Genomic DNA, 25200 nt, shown 5'->3' with positions numbered 1-25200 from the left:
GAAAAGCAACTTTAGTCGTGTGTTATTTCTTGAAATAATTGAATTTTACACCATAAGCAAGTTATCCCAGCTGAATCACATACCTCTTATTATTTAATAACATTTGAATTATAAACAATTTTGGTATTTTTGCAAAATCTTATAATGCCAATATTAAAATTAATAAATTATAAAGATGTCGTTATTATACGCTTTTGATTCGTATATAATGTATAATATTTGTTTTATTCATATATAATATATAATATTTATATTCATATATAATATTTGTTTCAATAAATTATTAATTGTTTATTTATTAATAACAGTAATAACTAAGCTGTTATCACTGAAACGAATTCTTACTCATGTTTCTCAGATAGACATCTTGAATTCAGAGTATCCGTTTTATTATAATAATTAATATTTACAATGTAATAAAGAAATTAAATTTGCACATTAAAATTTAATATGATTTAGTAGTTAAAAGTAATTGAAAATATAATCTGAATCTATGCACTAAAATCTATATAAAAATACTTTGTTACATTGAAACTACTCTTAATTAACTCTGGTTTCAATTGAATAACAAAAACTATTATATCTATAAGTAGAGTGACGTCATGCTCCTTATAAGGTCATGAAATTTGACTCTAGCACTAATACAATCATATAATATGTGAGGTGGCGCTGTTTCATACACTAATTGATGTCAGTATATTGACGAGTTTAGCGGGTTGCATTAATCCAGTAAAAATAAGAGAAGAGCTCATAGATAGGACTGTTACAAGTATGTATTACAAACGATATTATTATAATTTCTAATACTTATAAATCACATAAATTCATAGAAAATCTGCACGCAAAATAGGATTTACAATTATTGTTAATAATTCGGTGAGAAAGAGAGGATTCGAAAATTGATGCGAAATCAAACGTTCGGCGCGCATACAAAAAATTACGCTCGCGATAGACAAAATACTGTCGGAAGTATTTTGTCGCGCAATAATAGGGAGGTGCATATATACCGATACAGGACGTTATCTTCCTCTCTCTAATTCTCAAATTTCTTCGGTCTTTGGAGGATGTCATTAACGCGTTAAAGATACCATTTGTCTTAAATCTTATCAAATGCGCATACCTCCAGTTCATCCTTAAACTCTCATGAGAGCGCGTCTGGTACATGTTGTAGCGCTCTCTTTTTATATACTATTTCACAATCTAACTGCTGGAACTCGCGCAACGAATAAGTTAATCAGTAGTATAAAATATTTCATACAACTGGTTCAAATAAACAAGGATGATAAAAACAAATAAAATAACATTGTTCTCGCCGTTTGCGCTCCAAAGATAAAGGAGAGAGAGAGAGAGAGAGAGAGAGAGAGAGAGAGTCTGTGTGCATGTGTGAACGATGCTTCGAGAGCAGAAAATATAAAAACAACCAACGATGGTCCGTAAATCATCACGAATGCCGCATCGGCCTTCATGACGTCTGTTAGAATTGAACACGATTAGAAAGTTTCGAGCACTTTTGTCCGTTCACTTTAACAACCCGCGTTGCATCTGTGTTTCGTCTGTTTAAACAGCTCGAATTGCTGTCCTCTATTTTTATGATGTTTTTCCGAAAATATATAAAAGCGAAACACGTGTGCGTAATCCGAGCAATTCTCGGTCTCAGCACGTCTGGGGAAACTCAAATTGCTTGATGACCGACGCGCGCCATAAAAAAAGGGTCAGTTCCGACCACCTGCAGGTATAAAATGGACTCTGTGCGAAGTGTTTTTTTTGTCATAAAAATCGTTGGTTTCTGATTCGCCCGCGGGGGATGGGTCTAGAGATTAGGGAGGAGTTTTCCGCGCTTTCCTCGGTTTGCTCGATGCCGAATCGAGTACCAGGAGTTAGTTCCGTTTGGAAATTCGATAGCTATGCACGACTAGCTCTGCTTACCCTTGCCGGTTCATATCTCGCTAAGTTCCGCGCCGCGCCTGCATCAACTAAAAGGTATCTTGTACGACACCGCCATTTCTTTGTTCTACAACTGTGTAGGTGTGAGTGTGCGTGAGCGCCGAGTCGCGCCTGAACTGTTGCTGTGTAATCATCGAGTGACAAAAAACTTTGTGATTCGAGAGTGTTCGAGCATGTTTTGTCATCAAAAGGTCTGAGTATGTGATCATCGTCTACAGTAAGGGCCAATTGCGTTGGCTGGTGACGTCTGCGCGTCTCTGAGGTGTTGCCCGGGATTTAACTCTGCCCATCAGCTCGGCAACTTAAGTGTTACCGCAGTACGCGTGTGTGCCCGAGACGTCGGGGCTGCGGTGCGTCCGTGTGTGTGAGGCAACACCTTCCTTCCAAATCACCTGGCTAGGACGAGTAAGTAAGAGTTTTACCTGAATGGCCATTTAATCGTGCGAAGCGTTATAGGCTCTGCGAGCCTCAATTGACCGCCGGTGTAGTATATATATAACTACTTTATGGCTCTCTCTCTACCTGCATTTACTGTGCCTATGTTATTCCGCCAGCTAAATTCTCTTTCTTACGTGTCAATATTTTACAAGCGTAACAACTATTTTGTCCAGTTTTGCATCTATGTAATTGTTACATCATTATTTATATTTGTGGCTTGTATTTAAATGGCTTTTCCCCCACTCATGACTGGAGTTTTTTATGCCGGCTAAATATAACGCATTCTCATTCATTTTCTATTTAAATAAATTATAATCATTAGTTACATCAAATCTGAGCGTTATCTATTATAAATTGCACACGCTTTCCCATCTTAACCTTGACCTCCCTTTTGTTTGTTATTTTATGAGACTTATAATTATTATCTCACGAGGGTGGTCCGATAAGTACTTAGCCTACAAAAGAAAAACGAAAATTTTGGAAAAGTGGTGTTTTATTTTTCAACATAGTCTCCTTTTAGTTCGATACACTTGGCCCAGCGATGCTCCAACTTCTTTAACCCGTCTGAAAAATACATTTCCTCGAGGTCTGAAAAGTAGGCTTCCGTGGCAGCGATTACCTCCTCATTCGACTCAAATTTCTGCCCGGCGAGTGACTTTTTCAAGTTTGGAGACAAAAAGAAGTCGCACGGGGCTAAATCTGGAGAATATCGTGGATGGGGCAGCAGTTCGTAGCCTAATTCGACCAATTTGACCATGGCGAAGGCGGAGGTGTGAGCCGGTGCGTTGTCATGGTTGAAGATCACTTGTTTCTTCGCCAAATTGGGCCGTTTTTTCTGCAATTCGACGTCGAATCAGCCCAATAATTCGGCATAGTACAGCCCTGTGACCATTTTGCCCCTCTCCAGGTAGTCGATGTAGATCACAAAACGGTGGCCATCACCTTTCCGGCCGATGGGGCAGTCTTCGCCTTCTTCGGAGCACTTTTGCCGGGTAAAGTCCACTGTTTTGACTGTTCCTTGGTCTCTGGTGTATAGCAGTGAATCCATGTTTCGTCGACTGTTACGAAACGACGCAGAGACTCCTTCGGATTGCGCTTAAACAGCCTCAGACATTTCTCTGAAGTTGAAGTTGTCTTACGGTTGCGCTTGTTGTCCGGAGTGAGCAAACGTGGAACCCATCGCGCCGACAGCTTTCTCATGCCCAACATTTCATGCAGGACATGACCCACGCGGTCTTTTGAGATGCCTACGATCTTAGCTATCTCGCGCACCTTCAATCGTCGATCTGCCAATACGAGATCGTGAATTTTTGTCACGTTATCCTCCGTGGTAGCCGTTTTCGGAGCATCTGGACGTGACTCTTCAAAAATCGACGTGCGACCACGTTGAAACTCGTTAAACCAATTTTTGACGGTCGCCATCGAAGGAGAAGAGTCACCGTACACAGCATCCAAGCGCTTTTTGATTTCACTGCGCGATTTCTCTTCCAAAAACAAGAATCGAATCACCGACCGATACTGCTCTTTTTCCATTTTTCAAAAATCAACGGACACACAAGCTTTCACACGCTCTCAAAAATAAACTACAACTCCGATCCGACTAAAATCTTGACAGTAACCATCGAGAAGGTTGTACTACGTGATAGAATATTTCTTTTGCGAGAGTGGCTCCATCGGGCGGTGAGGCTAAGTACTTATCGGACCACCCTCGTATTTATTAGCATTGAATTTGAACAAACATGTAACAAAGGGAAACTTAAATAACAAAGGCTATAATGATATCAGGTAAAACTAAAGAAAAGTTATATACCATTTTTAAAAAATACTCTATTAATATCGTTCATAAAAAATCTACAAAAGATATATAAAAGTACTCGAATAAATAAGAACTAAACAAATGATTTTGATAAAATGTTGATTCAAGATAATTAATACAATCTAAGGAGCTTGTGAACAGTAATTAATGATAAATGAGTCAAAACTATGAAGAAAACATATAATATTGCATACATAAAGGAAAATAATACAAAAAAACTAAGACGAGTGAAATTGCTGACAAAATGAATGAATTTTTTAACCATATTGGAAAAAAATTATGTTCTAAAAATAAACCATAGAATAAGACCCTAAAAATATCTGCAATAAATCCTAAAAGTATATTTCTTTAGTTGACAAATGACAATAAGATCAGAGATTATCAAAAATATTAAAATCAAGAATAAAGGATATGATGGGATAAACACAAAAGTTCTAAAAATACTTATTAACCACGTACTCCTGGTCAATATAATAAACAAAGGTATTGAAAATCAAATATGATCTGATCTGCTTAAAGAGGCTGAAATCATGTCCATGTGCAAAACACATGATAGACATATACCAACAAATTATAGGTCCATTTCATTGACATCTAATATAGCAAAAATCTACCAAAAAATAATATATATAATAAAACAAAATTCACTGAAGATTGTAAATTATTATGTGACAATCAATTTAAATTTAGAAAAGAAAAGAGTACTAAGGAAGCTCTTAATTATATTATAAACATAATCTATCAGCAACTGAATAAGAGCGAACCAATCGCAATTACATTTTTAGACCTGTCGAAAGCATTCAATACAGTGTGGCGGGGAATTTCGGGGGTTTTAACCGCGCTCCGAGTTTCTTCCGCCACAAGGTCTGTTTGGCTCTATCCCCGATTATTTAGGGCGCCAGACCGTCGGGTAATTACGGCGATCGTCGGGGGTAAGGCCAGTAAGGTTGTCGCGTATCTCGATCTGCTTAACGGCGACTGCGCAGGGTGGGCAGACGGGGGATACGCGTAATATCCTCGATTCAGGCCTTGGTGTCCAACTCTCCACTTTCTACGTCTCCTTGATTATGGTATGCCGGCAGCTCAGATGATGGCTCCTTAATTCAAGTCGTGAGTCCGTTCGAATTCGCGCGTATATTACCTATCGTGGGACCCGAAATATAGCGAATTGGTGATACCCCTATATAACCGCTCGCGGCTGAAAATCACTAGCATGCAATCGAGGTAGGATAACACAGTAAATTTTATATAAAATAATTAATCACTTTATTGACGTATCCAGTAATTTACAAGTAAGAGGTCGGAGTAAATAGGGTCGGTAAAACTCTGAATAACCATAAAATGGCAAGGGTACAAATTAATCGAAATGTTAATAATTTTCCGGTCGGTCTTTGATTAACAAAGATGATGGCAAGGTCAGCGCAAACAACTCAATCACGAATTTTTCTTGTCTGATCTTATCGCTCCCGCTCGGTTTACGAAATGGCGGAAAGGTCAGCACAATTAAATAAGTACGGTGATCTTATTCGACTAATTCTACTCTCGTAATAATTTGTTAGCGAAAGGTCAACGCGAATCCTAAATCACGAACTTTCCTTTGTTTGATCTTAACGCTCACACTCGGTTACGAAATGGCGGAAAGGTCAGCACAATTGAATAAGCACGATAATTTTATTCGGCTAAATCTACGTTCATAACGAACTATTAGCAAAAGGTCAGCGCGAATAACTCAACCACTGCTTCGAATTCGTATAAACCTAACACGCACTTTAAATCTAGGAAATGACGGAAAGGTCAGCGCGAGTATCCTAAATCACGAACTTTCTTTTGTTTGATCTTAATGCTCACATTCAATTTTATAAATTAGCGGGAAGGTCAACACAATTGAATTAGCACGGTAATTTTATCCGGCTAATCCTATATTCGAAATAATCCCATTAACGAAAGGTCAACGCGAGTAACCTAAATCACGAACTTTCTTTCGTACAAACCTATCACTCACTTTAGATCTACGGAATGGCGGACAGGTCAGCGCGATTCGATAGGCACCGGCGTCGACGGATCCACGCGTCGCGACGACCTACGGCGTCCTACACTGCGGGAAATTTATTCCCGCACTCCGCGATTAATAAAAGTAAGTGGCACTTTGCCTACTTACGATTTTTCCTTGCTGCTTCTGCGAACAAAATTAGCTAAAATGGAAGGTGTCTAACGCAAATGGTCCTGCGATAAGATTATCTACCGAAGGCTCTTTGCAGCTAGAGATCCAGTGGCAAAATGGACGAGAATCGGCTTCTCGCGGTCAAAGATCGCTTTTCTTCTCCTCTTTCCGAGAAGAAATGTTATTATTGGTCGGTATGCTAATTCGGATATCGGTAGCGCCCTCCGAATATTTTATCATTGGTCCGTATGTAAATTAGAAGGATACAGCGCCCTCCTTAACTCTCCTACTTTTGTCATTATTTACCCTCTCTCACCCCCCACTAAGGTAACTATCATTATTTGTCGGAAAAGATCTACCCCTACTCTTATTCATTTGTCTATCCGGACGGAAATCAAATTTTATTCTAATTTGCTCATTTATCGTGACGTCTTTAGCGAATTTTGTCAGAGGTTCGAATTCGGTTAGTTAATTTATTATTTGAACCTAACGGGGTAGTTGTCGCTCGCTATCATAATAGGGGTGTCGGTCGCATGCGAATTTTACAATTTGGTATCTATTCCATGCTCATTCTTTTTCAATTATAATTTTAATTTTAATGTGTCATAAATACGTATATAATATACGTCGTTTCATTTGTAGCGCCCTCATCCTCGCATTTACATATTATTCTACTCGTCATTTCATATCATCTGTCTCGCTCGCTCTTGTTTAGTCTATTTCGCTAGCTCTGTCTCGCTCGCTCTGTCTCAGTCTGTCTCGCTCGCTCGCTCTCAATCTGTCTCGCTCGCTCGCTCTCAGTCTGTCTCGCTCGCTCGCTCTCAGTCTACTATATCTCGGCGTTTCAAAATGGCCGCTCAGTTTCTAGCGCGTATGCCTCGTGTTCTCGTTTCGGTTGTTGGAGCGCCTCCTGGAGCGCTCCTGTGTCGGTTCAGTGACATTCTCCCTGTTGTTTGTGTGTGTGGTTACTGTTATACTTGTGCGTGGCGCTCAGGATGTCGCCGATGGTGTTCGGCAGCCCGACACAGCTGATTGCCGGCTGCCACTTCATCGGCGATTTTCTGCTCGCCCCAGGAGTGTTAGTGCTTCGTGAGTGTTGGTGTTGGTGCCTGGGAGTGTAACGGATCTGCATGTGTCATCAACATGCATTTCCGCTGCATTTCCCAGTCAAGTTTTTCCATTTTTCTTTCGCCGGTCGGCAACACGTGGTCGAGAGTGTGTGTGTGAATGTGTGCGTGCGCTCTCTTTTTCCGTGGTGCGCTCTCTTTTTCCGTGGTGCGCTCTCTTTTTCCGTGGTGCGCTCCTTTTTTCTCTCTGCTCTTTGAGTGTCCGTCGGATCGCGTTTGACGAGTTTATTTTGCCCATATCTCCGGCGTGGTTGTTCGGACATAAAAAAGGGTAATTGTTCTCTATAGGGCGCGTTTGTCTTTATTTTATTCAACCGGTTACGGGGCGGCAAGAGACAGGGATGGCCTTTCCGAGGTGTTGCAAATATTGCAGCACCCAGGAAAGGCCTTGTAATGTACCGCATTACAACAGTTAATCACACAATTCTCTTAGATAAGCTATACAATTATGGAATTAGAGGAAATGTACTAATTCTTATTAAGAGTTATTCAAGAAATAGAAAACAAAAAGTATGAATTAATAATATGTAACGGTCCTATTTATGAGCTATTTATGAAATCACTGAATTACTGCAACTAGTCTAACATATCTATCTATTTATTCAAATCAATATATTAAGCGGCGCTACCTCACTGTTTACGCGATTGTATACAAATAAGAGTCGAATCAAAATAAACAGCGTGACGTCACAAAGTAATAGACATAGATATAATGATTTAGGATATTAAGAAAAATATGTTAATTAGAAATAATTTTAATATAACAAAGTATTGATTATATAGATTTTAGCATGTAGATTAATAATATTATAACAAAAATCACATTCAATTATGAAATAATAATGAATATCAATATGCAAAGTTGATTTATTTATTACGTTAACATATGAAAGATTAGAAAAATATAAATAATTCATATGCAAAATGAATAAGCATAGAACATGAGTAAGAATTGGTTTCATTAATAACAGCTGAATAATAACTGTTATTAGTAAATAAACAATTAATAATTTATTTAAACAATAAGCTATATATAGAACGAAAATATTAAGTTTATACTTGATAATGATAACTTTATGATTTAGAAATCTTAGATAATTAATCTAATAATTGCATAATAAGATTAGAAAAAACCGTTACAAATATGAAAAATTAGTCATAATTCAAATGTTATTAATTAATTTAAATAATTAATTTTGGAGAATACTTCCAAAATTAATCAGCTATAAAGTTATATGAAAATTTAAGAATTTTCTATTGTAAATATTGTAATATCACGTTAATTAACTTTATTAGTTAATAACTTTTGACGACACTATTGGCGATAATTGTATATTGTATAAAATCAAAAAATAACAAATTCTGTAAAGTTTACATGTGTTAAAAATTTAATATTAATGGTTATTTACTTGTAAATTAAGAAAACTCATTTCTCAAAATTCGCGAATGTCTCTCTAATTTTCGATGACATCTCTCCTGCAAAAATAAGCGGGAAAATCTGTGTATAAATAGGCCCACCTATTTACCTATTTACCAAGGTGAGCGCATGAGTCTGAATAAACTTGGATTATACCTAAGTTCTTTCTCTCATTGTAATTAACTGAGCAAGACTGTCCTTCCTTTATAATTTGAGCTCGACTTATAGAACATCTCGCGCTTTAAGAAACTTGGGCCGAATTATATCCTATCAAAGAAAGACTTTAGCTCTGCTTATGGGACAATTCGCACCATAAGAAACTAGGGCATTGTCTGACTTTCCTCGAAATATTGCACTTATTTATGTATTTTTGATTTACTTATCAATTACATTTGATTTACTTATCTATTTTATTGACAATTAGAGTAAAATCATTGGAAACAAATTCTTACTCATTAGCTAGATTACGAGAGTTCGAATTATTTTATTTATAAGTGATACGAACATCACAAATACATAGTCATATAAAAACAATGAACATAGAAGTACCACAAGGGGCAATACTTGGGCCACTGTTTTTCATCTTATATAAAACGATATATTAATTACAATGCAAACGCTGATAGAACAACCATAATCGCAACAGGTAAGACGTTGGATGAGATAAAAGATAAAATGAATAACCAATTAAATGTTGTGAGAAACTGGCTTACTTTGAACAAATTATCACTTAACATAAACAAAATAGCTTCCATCGAATTTGGTAAGAATATCAACAATAAACCAAAAAACATAAACATTGTAATAAATAGTAAAAAAATAAACAGGGTCGATAGCATTAAATATCTAGGTATTACTATAGACAGTAAAATGAAATGGGATCTACATCTACTTAATTTATATAAAAAAATACCTAACTTACACTTTCTATAAATTATCACGATTAATGAACACAGAGACATGAAAAATGATATACTATGCTTTATTCTATAGTGTCACTATCTGTGATATAATAGCTTAGAGTGAAGCGTATTTTGGTATAATAAAAAGTATTCAAAATCTAAAAACGAGATTAATTAAAATAGTTAATAAGTATAAATTTATAACAGATAAAAATCCACTAAATACTGATTAAACTTTTTTCTTGGAACATATAGAAACAATTAAAAAAAAAAGAAAACTTTAGCTTGGAATTACCAAAAAGGTTGAAACAAATACGTACACTACCATCCGAAAGTTTGAGCTCACCTAGAAAAGAAAAGGGAAATCTGAAAAGTTCGATATCTCAGGAACTAAACATGGTAGAAGACTTTACTTTAGCTCATTTTTAAGCGCTTGCTAAGTACTTCGAAAGTCATGTTTACAGATTTTTTGTACGATCCACTCAGTTTATTCTGCTCATGTCTGAAAAAGTCGAAATTTCGAAACATTTTCATTCCACTTCAACTTATTATATGTTAGCCGGAAGATATCGTATCTTTAAAAAACTAATTCTATCACAAAGTAAGATGTAAAAGCTTCAAAATGAGCTAAGGAATGTTCTTTTAAGTCCATTTTTCAAGTTATAGGTATTTTTGTGAAGAATAGCGAATTTTCTACATTGAAGTTATTTCCGTAATTATCCACCGTACAGAAAAATGATACTCAGAGAATATATTCCATTTTCAAATGAAAATCAAATAATAAAATCCAAAATACATGAAAAGAAATTTCTTTTTTTACTATTCTAGCCAGCCCTGTCTAAATCATGAAAAATCGTACAGGAGTATTATGTATATATAGAACGCGTATTTGATAAGAACCGAATTAAATAATAATATGACTGAAAATGTAATCTTCAAATATCAAAATCTTCCGTTTGTCATAATATTTCTATTCTTAGGACATGTGTAAGGAATACAATATACGTTTAATACGTTGACCGCTACGTGTGACTTTGTTTATTTTATTTAGAAATTCAACTAAGTATTATCCAGATATGTTTGAAATTATCTACATTTCCAAAACGAAATAAACATCTCGTACAATACTCGGAATACTATCTTTAAGATGAGTCGAAAATCAGAACTTCCTGCAACAACACGATCAGCTATCCTTGCATTACAAAAAGTGGATTTTCGTATCGAAATATTGCCGAAACATTTAATAATTCCTATAGTGGTGTTAAATATACAGTAGATCAATACAAGCAAGGATATTGCATGAAAGATCGTAAGCGCGTAGGTCGGCCTCGTAAAACAACTTTACAACAAGATCAGCATATTATTCTGAGGTGTAAACGAAATCGTTTCAAAACTGTGCAAGATATACGTAGTGAGATTATTGAAACTGATAATATACAAACTGTGACAGTTACTACAATTAAACGCCGTCTTCGTGATGCTGGCTTGAATGGGCGGATGGCTACTAAAAAACCTCTTTTGAGGATAGTTAATAAGAAAAAAAGATTGGTCTAGGCAAAAAAATATAAGAATTGGGCACCGGAAGATTGGAAGACAGTTCTCTTCACTGAAGAGTCAAAATTCGAATTATTATTTTCGAAGCGCCATGTTTATGTACAAAGCCAAATTCATTAAAAAATGAGTGAAAATTGTATAATTCCAACTGCTAAGCACGGAGGAGGTTCTGTAATGGTTTGGAGCTGTTTTGCTGGAACGTTAGTTGGCGACCTTATTAAAATAAATGGCATAATGGATAAAAGTGTGTATCATAAAATCTTACAATACCATGCGATTCCATCGGGTAATCGTCTTGTTAGTACAAATTTTGTAATGCAACAAGACAATAATCAGAAGCATACATCGAAATTTAGTATGAATTATTTAAGGTCAAAAGAAAAATAAAAAAGCCTTCAGATCATGGAGTGGCCTTCTCAGAGTCCTAACTGTAATCCTATCAAGTATTTATAGGATCATTTGGATAGAAGCATTAGGAGCAAAAGATTACGGAATAAAAATGAGCTATGGGAATCATTAAAAGAAGAATGGAGCCGTTTTGGAGAAGATGTATTGCAAAAATTAATTGATAGATTGCCGCGCATTCGCAAAGCTATAATAAGAGTTCATGGCGGATACTTTGATGTAACCAAGATTTTAAATAAAGTGACTAGTGACTGAATGAGTTAAGACTGAAAAATAAAGAGAATGTGTTGTAGCGTTATGAGTGACTATTATAGTTTGAGTGATCTAATTTACTTAAGTTTCTGTTATATTTTTTGTATAAAACTGATTCTATCGACGTATTCTTATAAATATTTATGATTCGTTAATTTCTGTTAGAATATTATGATGAAAACTTCAAATATACTTATTCATTTCATTCTATTCACAATAGATACTTATACTATTTGTATATAATACTCCTGTACAATTTTTCATGATTTAAACAGAGCTAGCTAGAATAGTAAAAAATAACAGTTCTTTTCATGAATTTTGGATTTTATTATTCGATTCTCTTTTGAAAATTGAACATATTCTCTGAGTATCATTTTTCTGTACGGTGGATAATTATGGAAATAAACTTCAATGTAGAAAATTCGCTATTCTTCACAAAAATACCTATAACTTGAAAAATGGACTTAAAAGAACGTTCCTCAGCTCATTTTGAAGCTTTTACATCTTACTTTGTGATAGAATTAGTTTTTTAAAGATACGATATCTTCCGGCTAACATATAATAAGTTGAAGTGGAATAAAAATGTTTCGAAATTTCAACTTTTTCAGACATGAGCAGAATAAACTGAGTGGATCGTACAAAAAATCTGTAAACATGACTTTCGAAGCGCTTAAAAATGAGCTAAAGTAAAGTCTTCTACCATGTTTAGTTCCTGAGATATCGAACTTTTAAGATTTCCCTTTTCTTTTTTAGGTGAGCTCAAACTTTCGGATGGTAGTGTAAATAATGAAAACAATTATATTAGAGCCATATATCTCTTTAATAAACTATGTAACGATTTCAATATGCTTGGAAATAAAAATACCAGAAAAATAAAATTAAAAACATGGATATAATTCAATTCCTAACTGTGAAGCTGAATATAGAGTATAAATTCATTTGTAATCATTTCAAACAAGAAATAAATAAATTTTTTCATGATATTGAGCATTCTACCTTTTATAATCTACATTATAAAAGATCTCACGAGCAATTGGCCATTACACACATCTAATTCATTGAATTTATTCTTACTATACCAGAATCTACTACTAATGCAAATATTTGTAAGTACAGACTTATTGAAACTATGTTTGACCTAATAGATAAAATGGCAGAAGATAATACCAAAAAGATAAAATGTCTCAATCATAGCTTGCGAGAAACCATAGCCCCTGAGAAACCATTACAGTATACATTATACAAACTGTCATGGGATAACCTATGGGGATATTAACTACATAAAAAATAATAGAGCTCTTTTGTACTTTGATAAAGGTAGAAAAGGAAAACAAATTTTTAACAACACAGTTTATTCCTTAAAATGTTAACCGAATGATAAAGATGTAATAGTTTTAGACTACGTAGTTTTAGTTTAGAATGTAAGTGTGATTCCATCCACCAACACCAAAATATACTCCCTCATTACAGGCTAAATTGTGCTGTTAGGCTCACTTGCCCGGCAAAACTTAACTCAACAGAAAGAATTTTATTTACAAGAAATAGAAAAGCATCAAAGGTACTACAACACTGCGAGATAAAATCTTATCAAATTTTGGTGAAGAATGAAGAATGAAAATGCAATAACATAAGTGCAATAATTAACAACTATAAGGAAATAATATACACTAATGACTAACTAAATTTATGTTATTTATTTAGTATGATAACATATTTTTTTGCTGTCAATATTTTGTACTATTAATAACTGTAATTGGTGCAGTTACGGTTGGATGCATAAGTACGACTATGATAAGGTGCGAGATTATGAATTCAAGGTCTATTAATCAAATAATTTTCAGTTTAAAAAGAAACTAAACTATATCATTATTCATTATAGAAATTTGTTTTAAATTAATTTCAAATATCATATGTTATAAAATAAACATAGAATTGAATATATAACTAACTCTCCAGAATATTTTTTAGAAAAGTACTTACCTCTGCGATATGATGGTAATTGTGGCGTTATTATAGCTGATGGTAAATGATTGCATATGTGATAATGTCTTTCTAATGTATGAAGAACAATTCTGATCAGAACTTGAAGATGATCAAACCATTTTTGTTGACTATATTCAAACTAGAAGATTAAAGAATATTTATTTGTGACTAAATAAGCTACAGAGAGATCATGTCAGGAGTATCAAAATAAAGGGTATTGACTTATGCGTGATCTGTCATCCACGTATTAGGTCATGCATAAGTCAACATCTACAGGTTATCAACATTTAATCTGATATTTTTTTCTCCCACTTTTTATTGGTTTAGAATATCATAAAACTTTTTATAAAAAAAATTAAGAAGAAAAGGACAAATAGTTAAGGGTAAACCGGGTTAACAATATTAAACCATACCCAAAATCTTTAGGATTAAATATGATATCACCTTTTATATAGCAAATATTGAGAACATTACTCAAATTTTATCCATAAAGTCGCCATAAAGCCTCAAAAGCTCAGAAAAAATGTTATAATTTTACTCGAACATAGTAAAAATCATAACACTCATTTAATTTTTTTAAAACAATCCCTATTTATGATCCCAGATTTGAAACGAGCGGAATATTTTACGTCCTGATGATGTATAACGTATGGGGTCTGGGCTTATTTCTGAAGGTCAACTACGTAAATATTTCTTACTCAAAACTTCATTTTTAACCTCGGATCCGAAAAGATAAGGTAACTCTATTTTCAAATGGCCCATTTCATTTGTGAGTTTATTAGATCTTTCAAGTTGTGACGGAGAATCTCGGGTAGGCCGATCTCGTCCGTTTGGCTCTCGCAAATGTCCGTGCGCCGCGCCAGGCTGAGAGTGTGTGCGTTTGGTACACACACTCATGCTTGGACCTTTTGTTTGCGAGGTGCTGAACACGGGCTAAGCTGACGACTGGAGCGATGCAGATGGCGCAGAAGAAGAGAGATAGAGAGAGAGAGAGAGAGAGAGAGAGAGAGAACGCTCGAATTGCGGATCGCCGCGAAAAATTCGGAGAGTCTCTGCTAAGCGATAAGCAGAGGAAGTCGCGCGCGCGGATAAAACCGACGGTTACGGTTTTTCCAAGTTGGCCTCGCGACTTCGTCGACGATCATTCGTTTCGGAGACACGCGCGGTGCGCGGACGAGTAGTGGAGCGTAAGGCTGGGTCGCGCCCAGCCATATCCCGAAGTATACCCGGCACCGGTGCGTGTGGGTAACCGGCGAGGTGCGCGGGTGCGCGCGCGAGCAGCCTGGACGTGCTGCGGTACCGAACGATAAGGAGGCGGCGAAGACAACAGCAGTATTGTGGAGCAAACGAGAGGACGAGAAGGAGGAAGATAGCGACGACAAAAGAAAATACCAGCGAGACGGCCAACGAGGAGCACACCAGTGACGTCACGGTGCAGAGCGCTCTAGCTATCGGAAAGGCTGAAGGTCGAGGTCGGTGCCATGTTTTTCTCATGTCTCTCTCTCTTGCATGTTTGGGCGCCAGCTTATGGCTGGTAGCACGGCAGATCTGCTGGCTACCCGTTGATAGACTATCGGCGGAAAGTGTTTGTCAGGCATATATTGTTATAATATTTAGTTTTTACAAGGGAATAGGCAGGCTGATCAGCCACCGATTCACTTTCGTGTTCGCGTTTGTTATTGTGCCGCTCGTAGTGTATAAGTCCGAGGTCGCCGTATTGTAATTGATTGTTGACAATTAAACGACTAGTGTATTAATCCGCTGTTGTGTTTATTCGCCGCTGTATCACTCCTCATCCCGACTTCGAATCTGTGCGTTTAACGTGTTTATGCTCGACGCGTTATTCAGTCGTGGGAACGTCTTTTGCTTCCCGAATCCCCGAATAAATAACTTGTGCGGACGGTCGCGACCAACCCAGACGGGTACGGCCGGAATTCACCGTTACAAAGTTTATGGTAAAATTATTAATATTATTTCTATGAAAATTATATTTTTTTATTTAGCTTGTTGAGAAAGACTAATCCTCTACAAATTATTTTCAGGAAAAAATCAAACTCAAAATAATCTTATATGTTTATCAGGCCTCAATGTTTTAATTGACCTAAAGGTAAGTATTCGCATTCTGTTTATGTCCCAGATACGATGATAAAATAAATAATAGAAATGATAAAATAAAAATTTCATTATTAACGTCTCAAATAAAAGTTATTCAACTGTGATAAGGATAGCTTGTATCTCGTCATCCTTTTTTTTTTCTCCTCTACTCTCGGCAAAGGATAGTGGCCGATGTCGGACACATTGTAAAAATGCGTCTAACTATAGGTCCTGTGATTCAGCTGTCGATGTTTGCCGATGATCAGCCAAAATGGCCCAAAAATTTTCGTTAGCAAGGAGAAAGAGAGATAGAGAGATAGAGAAGTTGGTAAACTAGAAAGGCCTTAGCTTAGGGAGGACATTAGCTCAGTGAGCAGATACCTCCTGAGCTAATGCCATTGCATTTTGACTTCGACACTGAAAACTAACCTCCCTCTCCCCTTTTGAGATGATGTGCTTCCTAAGCTGATGCCTGTTCGTTCTATGTTCCACACTTTCAGTTCATTGTGTATGTGTGTGTGTATGTTAAATTTTTAGATATAATAATTGAAATTATATTTATTTAATAATTATTTATATTGTTAAATGACATAATGAATTATATTATTAAATTACGTAGCGAAAGAAAGCTTTATTATAATTGAAAAAAACGAACGGACAGGTCGGGGGATCGAACCCGCGTCCTGTGAATCCGCAGGCCAATGCTTTACCATTAGAACCACTCACTAGTACCACAGATAGTTTTTATTGTGTATATTAGCTACGCAGCTTGTATAGGGCCCAAGCGCTAATACAGGGTGTCCCATTTTAAAGGAACCACCCCAAAATTTTCTACGGTTGTCGTTCTAAAAAAATTGTTCAGACAAAAGTTGTTTGAGACAATGAAAGGACACCTTTCCCAGAAATCGGATTTGACCTTAGAATTATTTGCAAGGTCATTTGAAGGTCAAAGTTATTTTTTGAATAAGAACCTATAATTTTGATCTCAGATTCGGAAAGAGCGGGAAATTCTACGTTCAGGTAAGGTATTATACGTGGGGTGCGGTCAACACCCCTCCTATCCCACCGGGGCAAGGGTGAGGTTAATAATAATAATAATAATAATAATAATAATAATAATAATAATAATAATAATAATCACAAATGACGCAAAAGATAATGGTATTCTGCCGATGTGTCCAACCATTAATCACTTATACACATACACACACACACACTACGCAAACATTCACACACACACGCCTTCTGGCAAACCGGAGAAGTGAATGCTCGGTGACCCTATAAACGGGTCTTACCGAAAAGCGAATGGTCGGGAACTCCTATAAACGAAGCCGCCCGAAAGCGAGAGAAGGGGATATCTCTAAACGGACTCTCCCCGTGAATGAAGCCCGGTTTCGCCTATGGGCACTCACATACACGCACACACCACAGGGGGGAACACTGAACACACAGGGTATACATACAGGGGGGGGACCTCAGGGGCCGTGCGTTGTCCCAGCGCGGTTCGTGGAGTCGCGACCACGAGAGACCTTCAGCACAACGGGACAAAACCAACAACATGAATATGCACAATGAAAACATTGATGTACCTCAAGTGGTAACTCCTTTTCAGGAGGAATCCACCCCGGGTTCCGATCGGGTGAAAGCCCCGGTGGCCACGGGCAGCGGCACGGATTTTGAGGGCCGTACTTTGTGCACGGGAATGGGGAGAAAGACAGGAAAAAACGACACGAACCTACTGAACATACCGAGACGACAGAGGACGGACAGTGGGTCAAGCGGCGGCAGCGGGGTGAGCTACGTTTCTGCCGCTGAGGGCCAAGAACCGACGACAGGACGAACACCGACAAGAACTAATGATACACGAGACGTGACGGTACCGCTACGGCACATACAAGTGCCAGCTGCGCGGAAAAACGAGGGCTCCGAAATGCAGACCTCCAACACTGACGCCGACATGAAAGACGTGGACAATGACAACGGACATATGACAGAAAACCTCCAGCTGTTTCGCACGCAGCTCAGGCGCATTGATGCCGCGCTCGGAAAGATGGAGGCACGGACTAAGATACAGAGAAATATTAGTACGGACATAACGACTGGTATGGTTGTAATAAGGGAGGCGGTGGAGATTGCATGGAGTGAATGCGACCGCCTAAATCCCCTCCTGGAGTCCGTAAACGATAGGAGGACAGAAAGACAGAATAGAAAGAGGGAGGACACGGGGGCCAGCCCTGAGCAAGCCGTGGCCTATCAAAGGGTTGCGGACGAGTCGGGCTGGACCACGGTGAACTCCGCGAACAGAAAAAAGAGGAAGTCTAAACAGAAGACTAATGACCAAACGACGGAGACGACTTCTCTCAAACAGAAGACGCAAAAGACTACCCCTGTGGTGGCGCTGGGCGCGCGGAGGGAGAGGCCACTAGCTTCGACATCCGCAGCGGCGACGCCTACCCACGGGAACAAACGGTCCGAACTAGACAAGAACCGGCCCAGGGCGGCTGGTCCTCGCCGTAAGGGGGGGACCAACGTTATACTGGTACGGCCAAACGACGGACGAACGTACGCGGATACCTTGCGCCGACTAAAGACGGAGATTAATCCCGAGGGCTCTAAAGTGAGTATCTCGGGATATCGAAAGACTAAGGACGGAGGACTCCTCATGCGTTTTCGCTGTAACGCAGACGCAAGACGGAAGTTCCAGGAGAAACTCCAGGTTACTCTTGGAAATGAGGGTAATGTACGAGACATGACATACGGACAGACGCTAGAGATACTAGACCTCGACTGTGTTACAGACACGAATGATGTATAGAACGCATTGAAACGAGAAACAGGACAAGATGCGGACTATAAGATCCACATTTTCGGACCGAATAAACACGACGTTTGTATGGCAGTGTTCGAAGCAGACAGAGACACGGCCCACAAACTGCTCAAGAAGGGCAGAATCAAGATCGGCTGGGTCAACTGTCGGCTGAGAGAAAGATTGACGGTCCCAAGGTGCTACCGGTGCCTCGGATACGGACATAGACGAACGGACTGCACAGGACCTGACAGAGGACAGTGCTGTTGGAGGTGCGGGGGGACCGGCCATGTCGGGAGAGCCTGCCCCACCAAACAGCTGACGTGCTTCCTATGTTCCGAGGCGCGTGCAACGGAGAGGGCGCACGTCCCGGGAACGGGAGCGTGCGCGGCCTACCGGGCAGCGCTGGAGGAGTGCCGGAAGCAGACACGACAATGACAGGAATCTTACAAGGAAACCTGCGTAGGTGTGAGGCAGCCCAGCTGCTTGTATCACAGACAGCGAAGGAACGAAACGTAGACATACTGATACTGAGCGAGCAACTGTGGGACTTACGAGAGCAGAACGGTTGGTTCTCGAATACCCTCGGTACGTCGGCCATATGGGTCAAAGGCAATCCGGCTAGGAGAATACAAGCGTCTGGCAGGGGGGAAGATTACGCGTGGGTGAGGATTGATTCCGTCACCTACGTCAGCGTATATTTGACCCCAAACTGCACGATGGCAGTGTACGAGGAAAAAGTCGGTAAGCTGGAAGACGCCCTCACAGGTCTCCCGGGTGACTTTGTCGTCGCGGGAGACATGAACGCGAGAGCGGTCGAGTGGGGTATGACAACGACGGACAAACTAGGAAGGCTGCTTCTGGAGATGGCCGCAAGGCTTGATCTGGTAGTGGTCAACCAAGGGACGACAATGACCTATAGACGACCGGGCTTCGGATACTCAATACCCGATGTGACGATGACGTCAGACAGGATCTCGTCGCGGATAAGAGGATGGCGGGTGACCGAGGATTATACAGCCAGCGATCATCAGAACATCGTCTTTGAGGTGACAGATCAATCGACGAACGTACGAAACGGACAAACTAGAGACAGGACTTCAACGTATTGGAACCTAAGACGACAAGATAGAGAGCTGTTTGACAAACTGCTAAGGGAGGCACCGTTACCCGCCGAGTCTGTCCCGGCAGAGCTTGGTCTGCGGGAGCGTGCCGAATGGATAACGGACAAGACAATGGAACTGATAACGGAACTGTGCGACGCCACGATGACTCGACGCAAGGGCCAAACGTACAAACGAGCAATGTACTGGTGGACGGACGAGATTGGCCTCCTCCGTGGGGAATGCATTGCCTGCCGCCGGAGGATGAACCGCGCACGGAAAAAGAGCAGACCAGACGCGGACGAACTATCGACAGCGTACAAGATAACACGTAAGAGACTGACTACTAAAATAAAGGACAGTAAAAACCGATGCGCTAGACAGTTGTGTGAAGAAGTGGAGCGGGACCCCTGGGGACTTGGCTACAAGATTGTGACCAAGAAATTGGGGGCCCTTGGCCCTTCTGAACCAAAAGACAAAGACACCATGAAAGCAATAGTAGATGGACTTTTCCCAAACCAACCAGAGACGGAAGAAATGACGAACGAACAAGAGACGACAGTGCCAGAGTTTGTCGGGGCAGAGCTTATTAAGGCTGTGTCCACGATCAAGCCTGGTAAGGCACCCGGACCAGACGGTATACCGGGAGAGATCCTCCAGCAGATCGTGAGCGTACGTCCAGGACTCCTCCTGGATAAGTATAACGCGGTCTTACGTGCGGGCATCTTTCCCAGACGATGGAAGACTGCTAGACTGGTTCTCCTGCATAAAGGAAAAGGAGAGCCGAATAGTCCGTCTTCCTATAGGACCCTGAGTCTTCTAGACACAGCGGGTAAACTTTACGAAGCGTTATTGAAACCAAGACTGACGAACGCGGTAACTGCAAACGGAGGACTTGCAGGAAACCAGTACGGATTCAGACGGGGCTGCTCAACTATAGGGGCGATTCGACAAGTGACCGACGCCTTTCGGCGGACGAGGCTCGTGTGCTACGGAGCGAGGCCAATAGTACTTCTCGCGACTCTTGATGTCAGGAATGCCTTCAACTCCGCTCGGTGGGGGGATATTCTGGAGGCCCTACAAACTTTCAGGGTTCCCGAATACCTGATGCGGGTGATGAGGGAGTACCTACACGACAGATGGATTCGATACGAGACGACCGACAGAACAGTGACCAGACGAATCACAGCAGGAGTCGCCCAAGGTTCAATCCTTGGACCCGACTTCTGGAACATACTGTACGACGCACTACTAAGACTACCGATGCCACCGGGGGTGGAGCTGGTTGCCTACGCCGATGATGTGGCTGTGGTGATAATAGCCCGTACCCCGGAGCTGGCGCAAATGCTTCTGAACCGCGCGATGTTACGAATCAATAGATGGATGACTGAACGCGGACTTAGCCTTGCCCTGGCCAAGACAGAACTCATCCTTCTGACGGGAAGTAGGATTAATACCCTGATTCCCATGACAGTCGGAGAGGTATCGCTGCGGACCAGTAGGGCGGTCGAGTATCTGGGGGTGATCCTAGATACGAAGATGACCTTCTGGCCGCACATACAACAGACAGCGAGGAAGGCGGCAAAGAGGACTTCCGCTCTCAGTCGTCTTATGGCAAATACATTTGGACCGAGACAATGGAAGAGACGACTACTGATGACAACGACCCACTCGATCATGCTCTACGGGGCGGAGGTGTGGGCCGACGCGTTGGGGGTCAAGAAATACTGCAAACGACTGACAAACGTACAAAGACAGGGAGCACTGAGGATAGCCTGCGCCTACAGGACAGTCTCGGCTGAGGTTGTCCTGGTGGTGGCGGGGGTTATCCCGATAAACATGCTCGCCAGAGAGCGGAAACGCGTGTACGAACGAAACAGTGACATGACCAGAACGGAAGCCGCCCAGGACGAAAGAACCAGGACGATGACGGACTGGAACAAACAATGGAGGATGAGCACGAACGGAGCATGGACTAGACGACTCATCGACGACCTGAGACCGTGGACGGAGAGGCAATTTGGGGAAGTGAATTTTTACTTGACCCAGTTTCTTACCGGCCACGGGTACTTCAGAAAATATCTGTTTGACAGAGACAAAGTTAACAGCGCCGACTGTAAATACTGTGGACACAAATGTGATGACGCAGAGCATACATTTTTCAAATGCTCACACTGGAACGACGAAAGGCAAAGACTGGAGACGACACTTGGAAACATCACGCCCAACAACATTGTGGCAAAGATGCTACAAGACAAAGACTACTGGACGGTAACGGCAACGTACGTTGAGACTATCCTACGAGGGAAAAAGGCGGACGGTTGCCTGGAAGTCGAGTGTTAGACGAGAAGAATGCGAGAGTAAATGGTATGAACAAATGGATGAATGTGAATAAACGGACGTAACGAAACGATACAGGACCCGTGGACAACGAGAGGATTTGACGCGGTTCTCCAGCGGGAAGTAATGCTTACGCGGTTCCCCGCTGGAGAATGGTGTAGGTGGACTTCACTACTCTTCCCCGGACGGTTTACCCTCCGGTTGAAGAGAAGCGGGATTTGGGCGGTCAGCTGGTCTTCGACGACCCGGAGGCTCCTTGCGCTCGATTGATAGATCGCTTGAAACAGCTCGGTCTGAGAGGATCAGCGAGTCACGTCACACGACGGGTGGGAGAGTGTAGGTTGGTAGCTTTGGTGAACTGCCGTCACACTCCAACCGTTATGGTCCATGAGGATTTATCCTGTTTTTTTACCACCATAAAAAAAAAATAAAAAAAAAAAATAATAATAATAATAATAATAATAATAATAATAATAATGCCGGGCTGGTCCAGTGAGTGGTAACACCTCACTGGGCAAATGCTAGCTTCCAACGTCCACGACGTACCCGGTGGAAACGTTGTCCGTCGCGTCAATGCTCTGAGCAGCAACGCTATAACGGACACGGCCAAGAGGAAGATATGGCTCACAAATGACGCAAAAGATAATGGTATTCTGCCGATGTGTCCAACCATTAATCACTTATACACATACACACACACACACTACGCAAACACTCACACACACACGCCTTCTGGCAAACCGGAGAAGTGAATGCTCGGTGACCCTATAAACGGGTCTTACCGAAAAGCGAATGGTCGGGGACTCCTATAAACGGAGCCACCTGTAAGCGAGTGAAGGGGATCTCTCTAAACGGGCTCTCCCCGTGAACGAAGCCCGGTTTTGCCTATGGGCACTTACATACATGCACACACCACAGGGGGGAACACTGAACACACAGGGTAAACATACAGGGAGGGGGGACCTCAGGGGCCGTGCGTTGTCCCAGCGCGGTTCGTGGAGTCGCGACCACGAGGGACCTTCAGCACAACGGGACAAAACAATAAATATGAATATTCACAATGAAAACACTAATGTACCTCAAGTGGTAATTCCTTCTCAGGAGGAATCCACCCCAGGTTCCGATCGGGTGGAAGCCTCGGTGGCCACGGGCAGCGACACGGATTTTGAGGGCCGTACTTTGTGCACGGGAATGGGGAGAAAAACACGAAAAAACGACACGAACCTACAGAACTTACCGAGACGACAGAGGACGGACAGTGTGTCAAGCGGCGGCAGCGGGGTGAGCTACGCCTCTGCCGCTGACAGCCAAGAACCAACGACAGGACAAACACCGATAATAACAAACGATACACGAGACGTGACGGAACTGCTGCGGCTCATACAAGAGACGGCGACGAAAATGGCCAAGGCAGCAAACATACAAAAGAACATGAACATGACAGTGAAGCCGGGAATTAAGACAATTCTTGAGACTGTGGACATCGCGTTGCACAAGCAATCGGACACAGTTTCGGAAAGATGTTTCCAAGACAACTACAATACAAACAGGACAGCGGCGAATACGTTCGCCGGTTGGAACCACGCCGGAGCCCTCACAAAAGAGGCCACCGACGATCGAACCGACCAAGGACTGGCAGACGGTAACGCGAAAACGATCAGACAAGACAAAAAAGACAACGGACGTAAAGAATCGGTCTGACAGAGGGGGACCGGCTCACCGGAAAAGGGGTCTGGCTGTCCTGATCAGGCCGGGCACGGACACGACGTACTCTGACATAGTACGGAAAATATGGACGACGATCGACCCGAAGGAGAGCCACGTGCAGGTGACAACCCTGAGGAAGACGAAGAACGGCTTATGTCTTCTGAAGCTACAGGTAGACGCAGACAAACCGGACGGACGTGAGATGTTTGGACGACAGATCCAAGACATGATCGGGGAAACGGGCAGTGTCAGGGCCATGACCTCCAAGGTCTAATTGGAGATCATGGATCTGGACTGCGTTGCGACTCCGAAAGACGTGACAAACGCGCTCAGACGAGAGACGGGACGAGACACGGACTTTCGAGTCCATATTTTCGGTCCAAACCGCGCTGAGCAGTATATGGCGGTCTGCGAATTAGAATCACGGGAAGCCGATGCATTGCTTCGGCGTGGTCGGATCGGAATTGGCTGGGTGCATTGCCGCGTTCGGAAACAACTGACGGTGACAAAATGTTACAGATCCCTGGGCTTCGGCCATGTAAAAGCTGAATGCACAGGCAAGGACAGGACGAAATGCTGCCGCACGTGTGGCACATCCGGACACTACGCGACGGAATGCCAAAACAAGCTGGTCTGCCCACTGTGCTCCGAGGCCGGGCACGGGGATCCCACCTCGCTGGAGGCGGCAGGTGTGCCGTGTTCCGGGCCGCGCTGGAGGAGTACAGGGGACAGATCAGAGGACGAACAAAATAATTCAGGGAAACCTGAATCGAAGTAGGACTGCAGACATGTTCCTACCTCAGATGACCGACGAATACGACGCGGACATCCTGATTCTGAGTGAACCATACACAAGAAGGACGACCCAGACATACATTACAAACGAGACAGAGACAACTGCTATCTGGGTACGGGGTGGCACCCAATCTAGAGTCTCCAATCGCGGTGTCGGGAACGACTTCGTCTGGGTCACAGTTGGCGCTGTTACTTATCTTAGCGTTTACCTGACACCCAACTGCACCGCGATGGAGTTCGAAGGAAAGATGGCACTCCTAGAAGACGGGATCAGGGACCTGCCCAGGGATGTCATCCTTGCGGGGGATTTTAACGCGAGGGCGACCGAGTGGGGAATGAACGAAACGAATCGACGT

General features: G+C 41.4%; 1 protein-coding gene across 1 annotated transcript in view; it reads right to left on the bottom strand.

Moving 5' to 3' along the window:
* Nucleotides 1-25200, bottom strand: part of LOC131667616 (protein unc-79 homolog) — a gene marked incomplete at its 3' end in the record, with an annotated part of 3688809 nt that overhangs the window by 991414 nt on the left and 2672195 nt on the right. Inside the window, exon 27 of the mRNA XM_058941149.1 lies at nt 13997-14138. Coding sequence (XP_058797132.1) covers nt 13997-14138 — 142 coding nt within the window. The remainder of the gene's footprint in view (nt 1-13996; nt 14139-25200) is intronic.

Source organism: Phymastichus coffea, unplaced genomic scaffold (genome assembly GCF_024137745.1).
Source record: "Phymastichus coffea isolate CEN01 unplaced genomic scaffold, Cenicafe_Pcof_1.1 PCOF00005, whole genome shotgun sequence".
NCBI lineage: Eukaryota > Metazoa > Arthropoda > Insecta > Hymenoptera > Eulophidae > Phymastichus > Phymastichus coffea.
The sequence above is the reverse complement of the archived record's forward strand: the minus strand, read 5'-3'. Positions and strand labels throughout refer to the sequence as shown.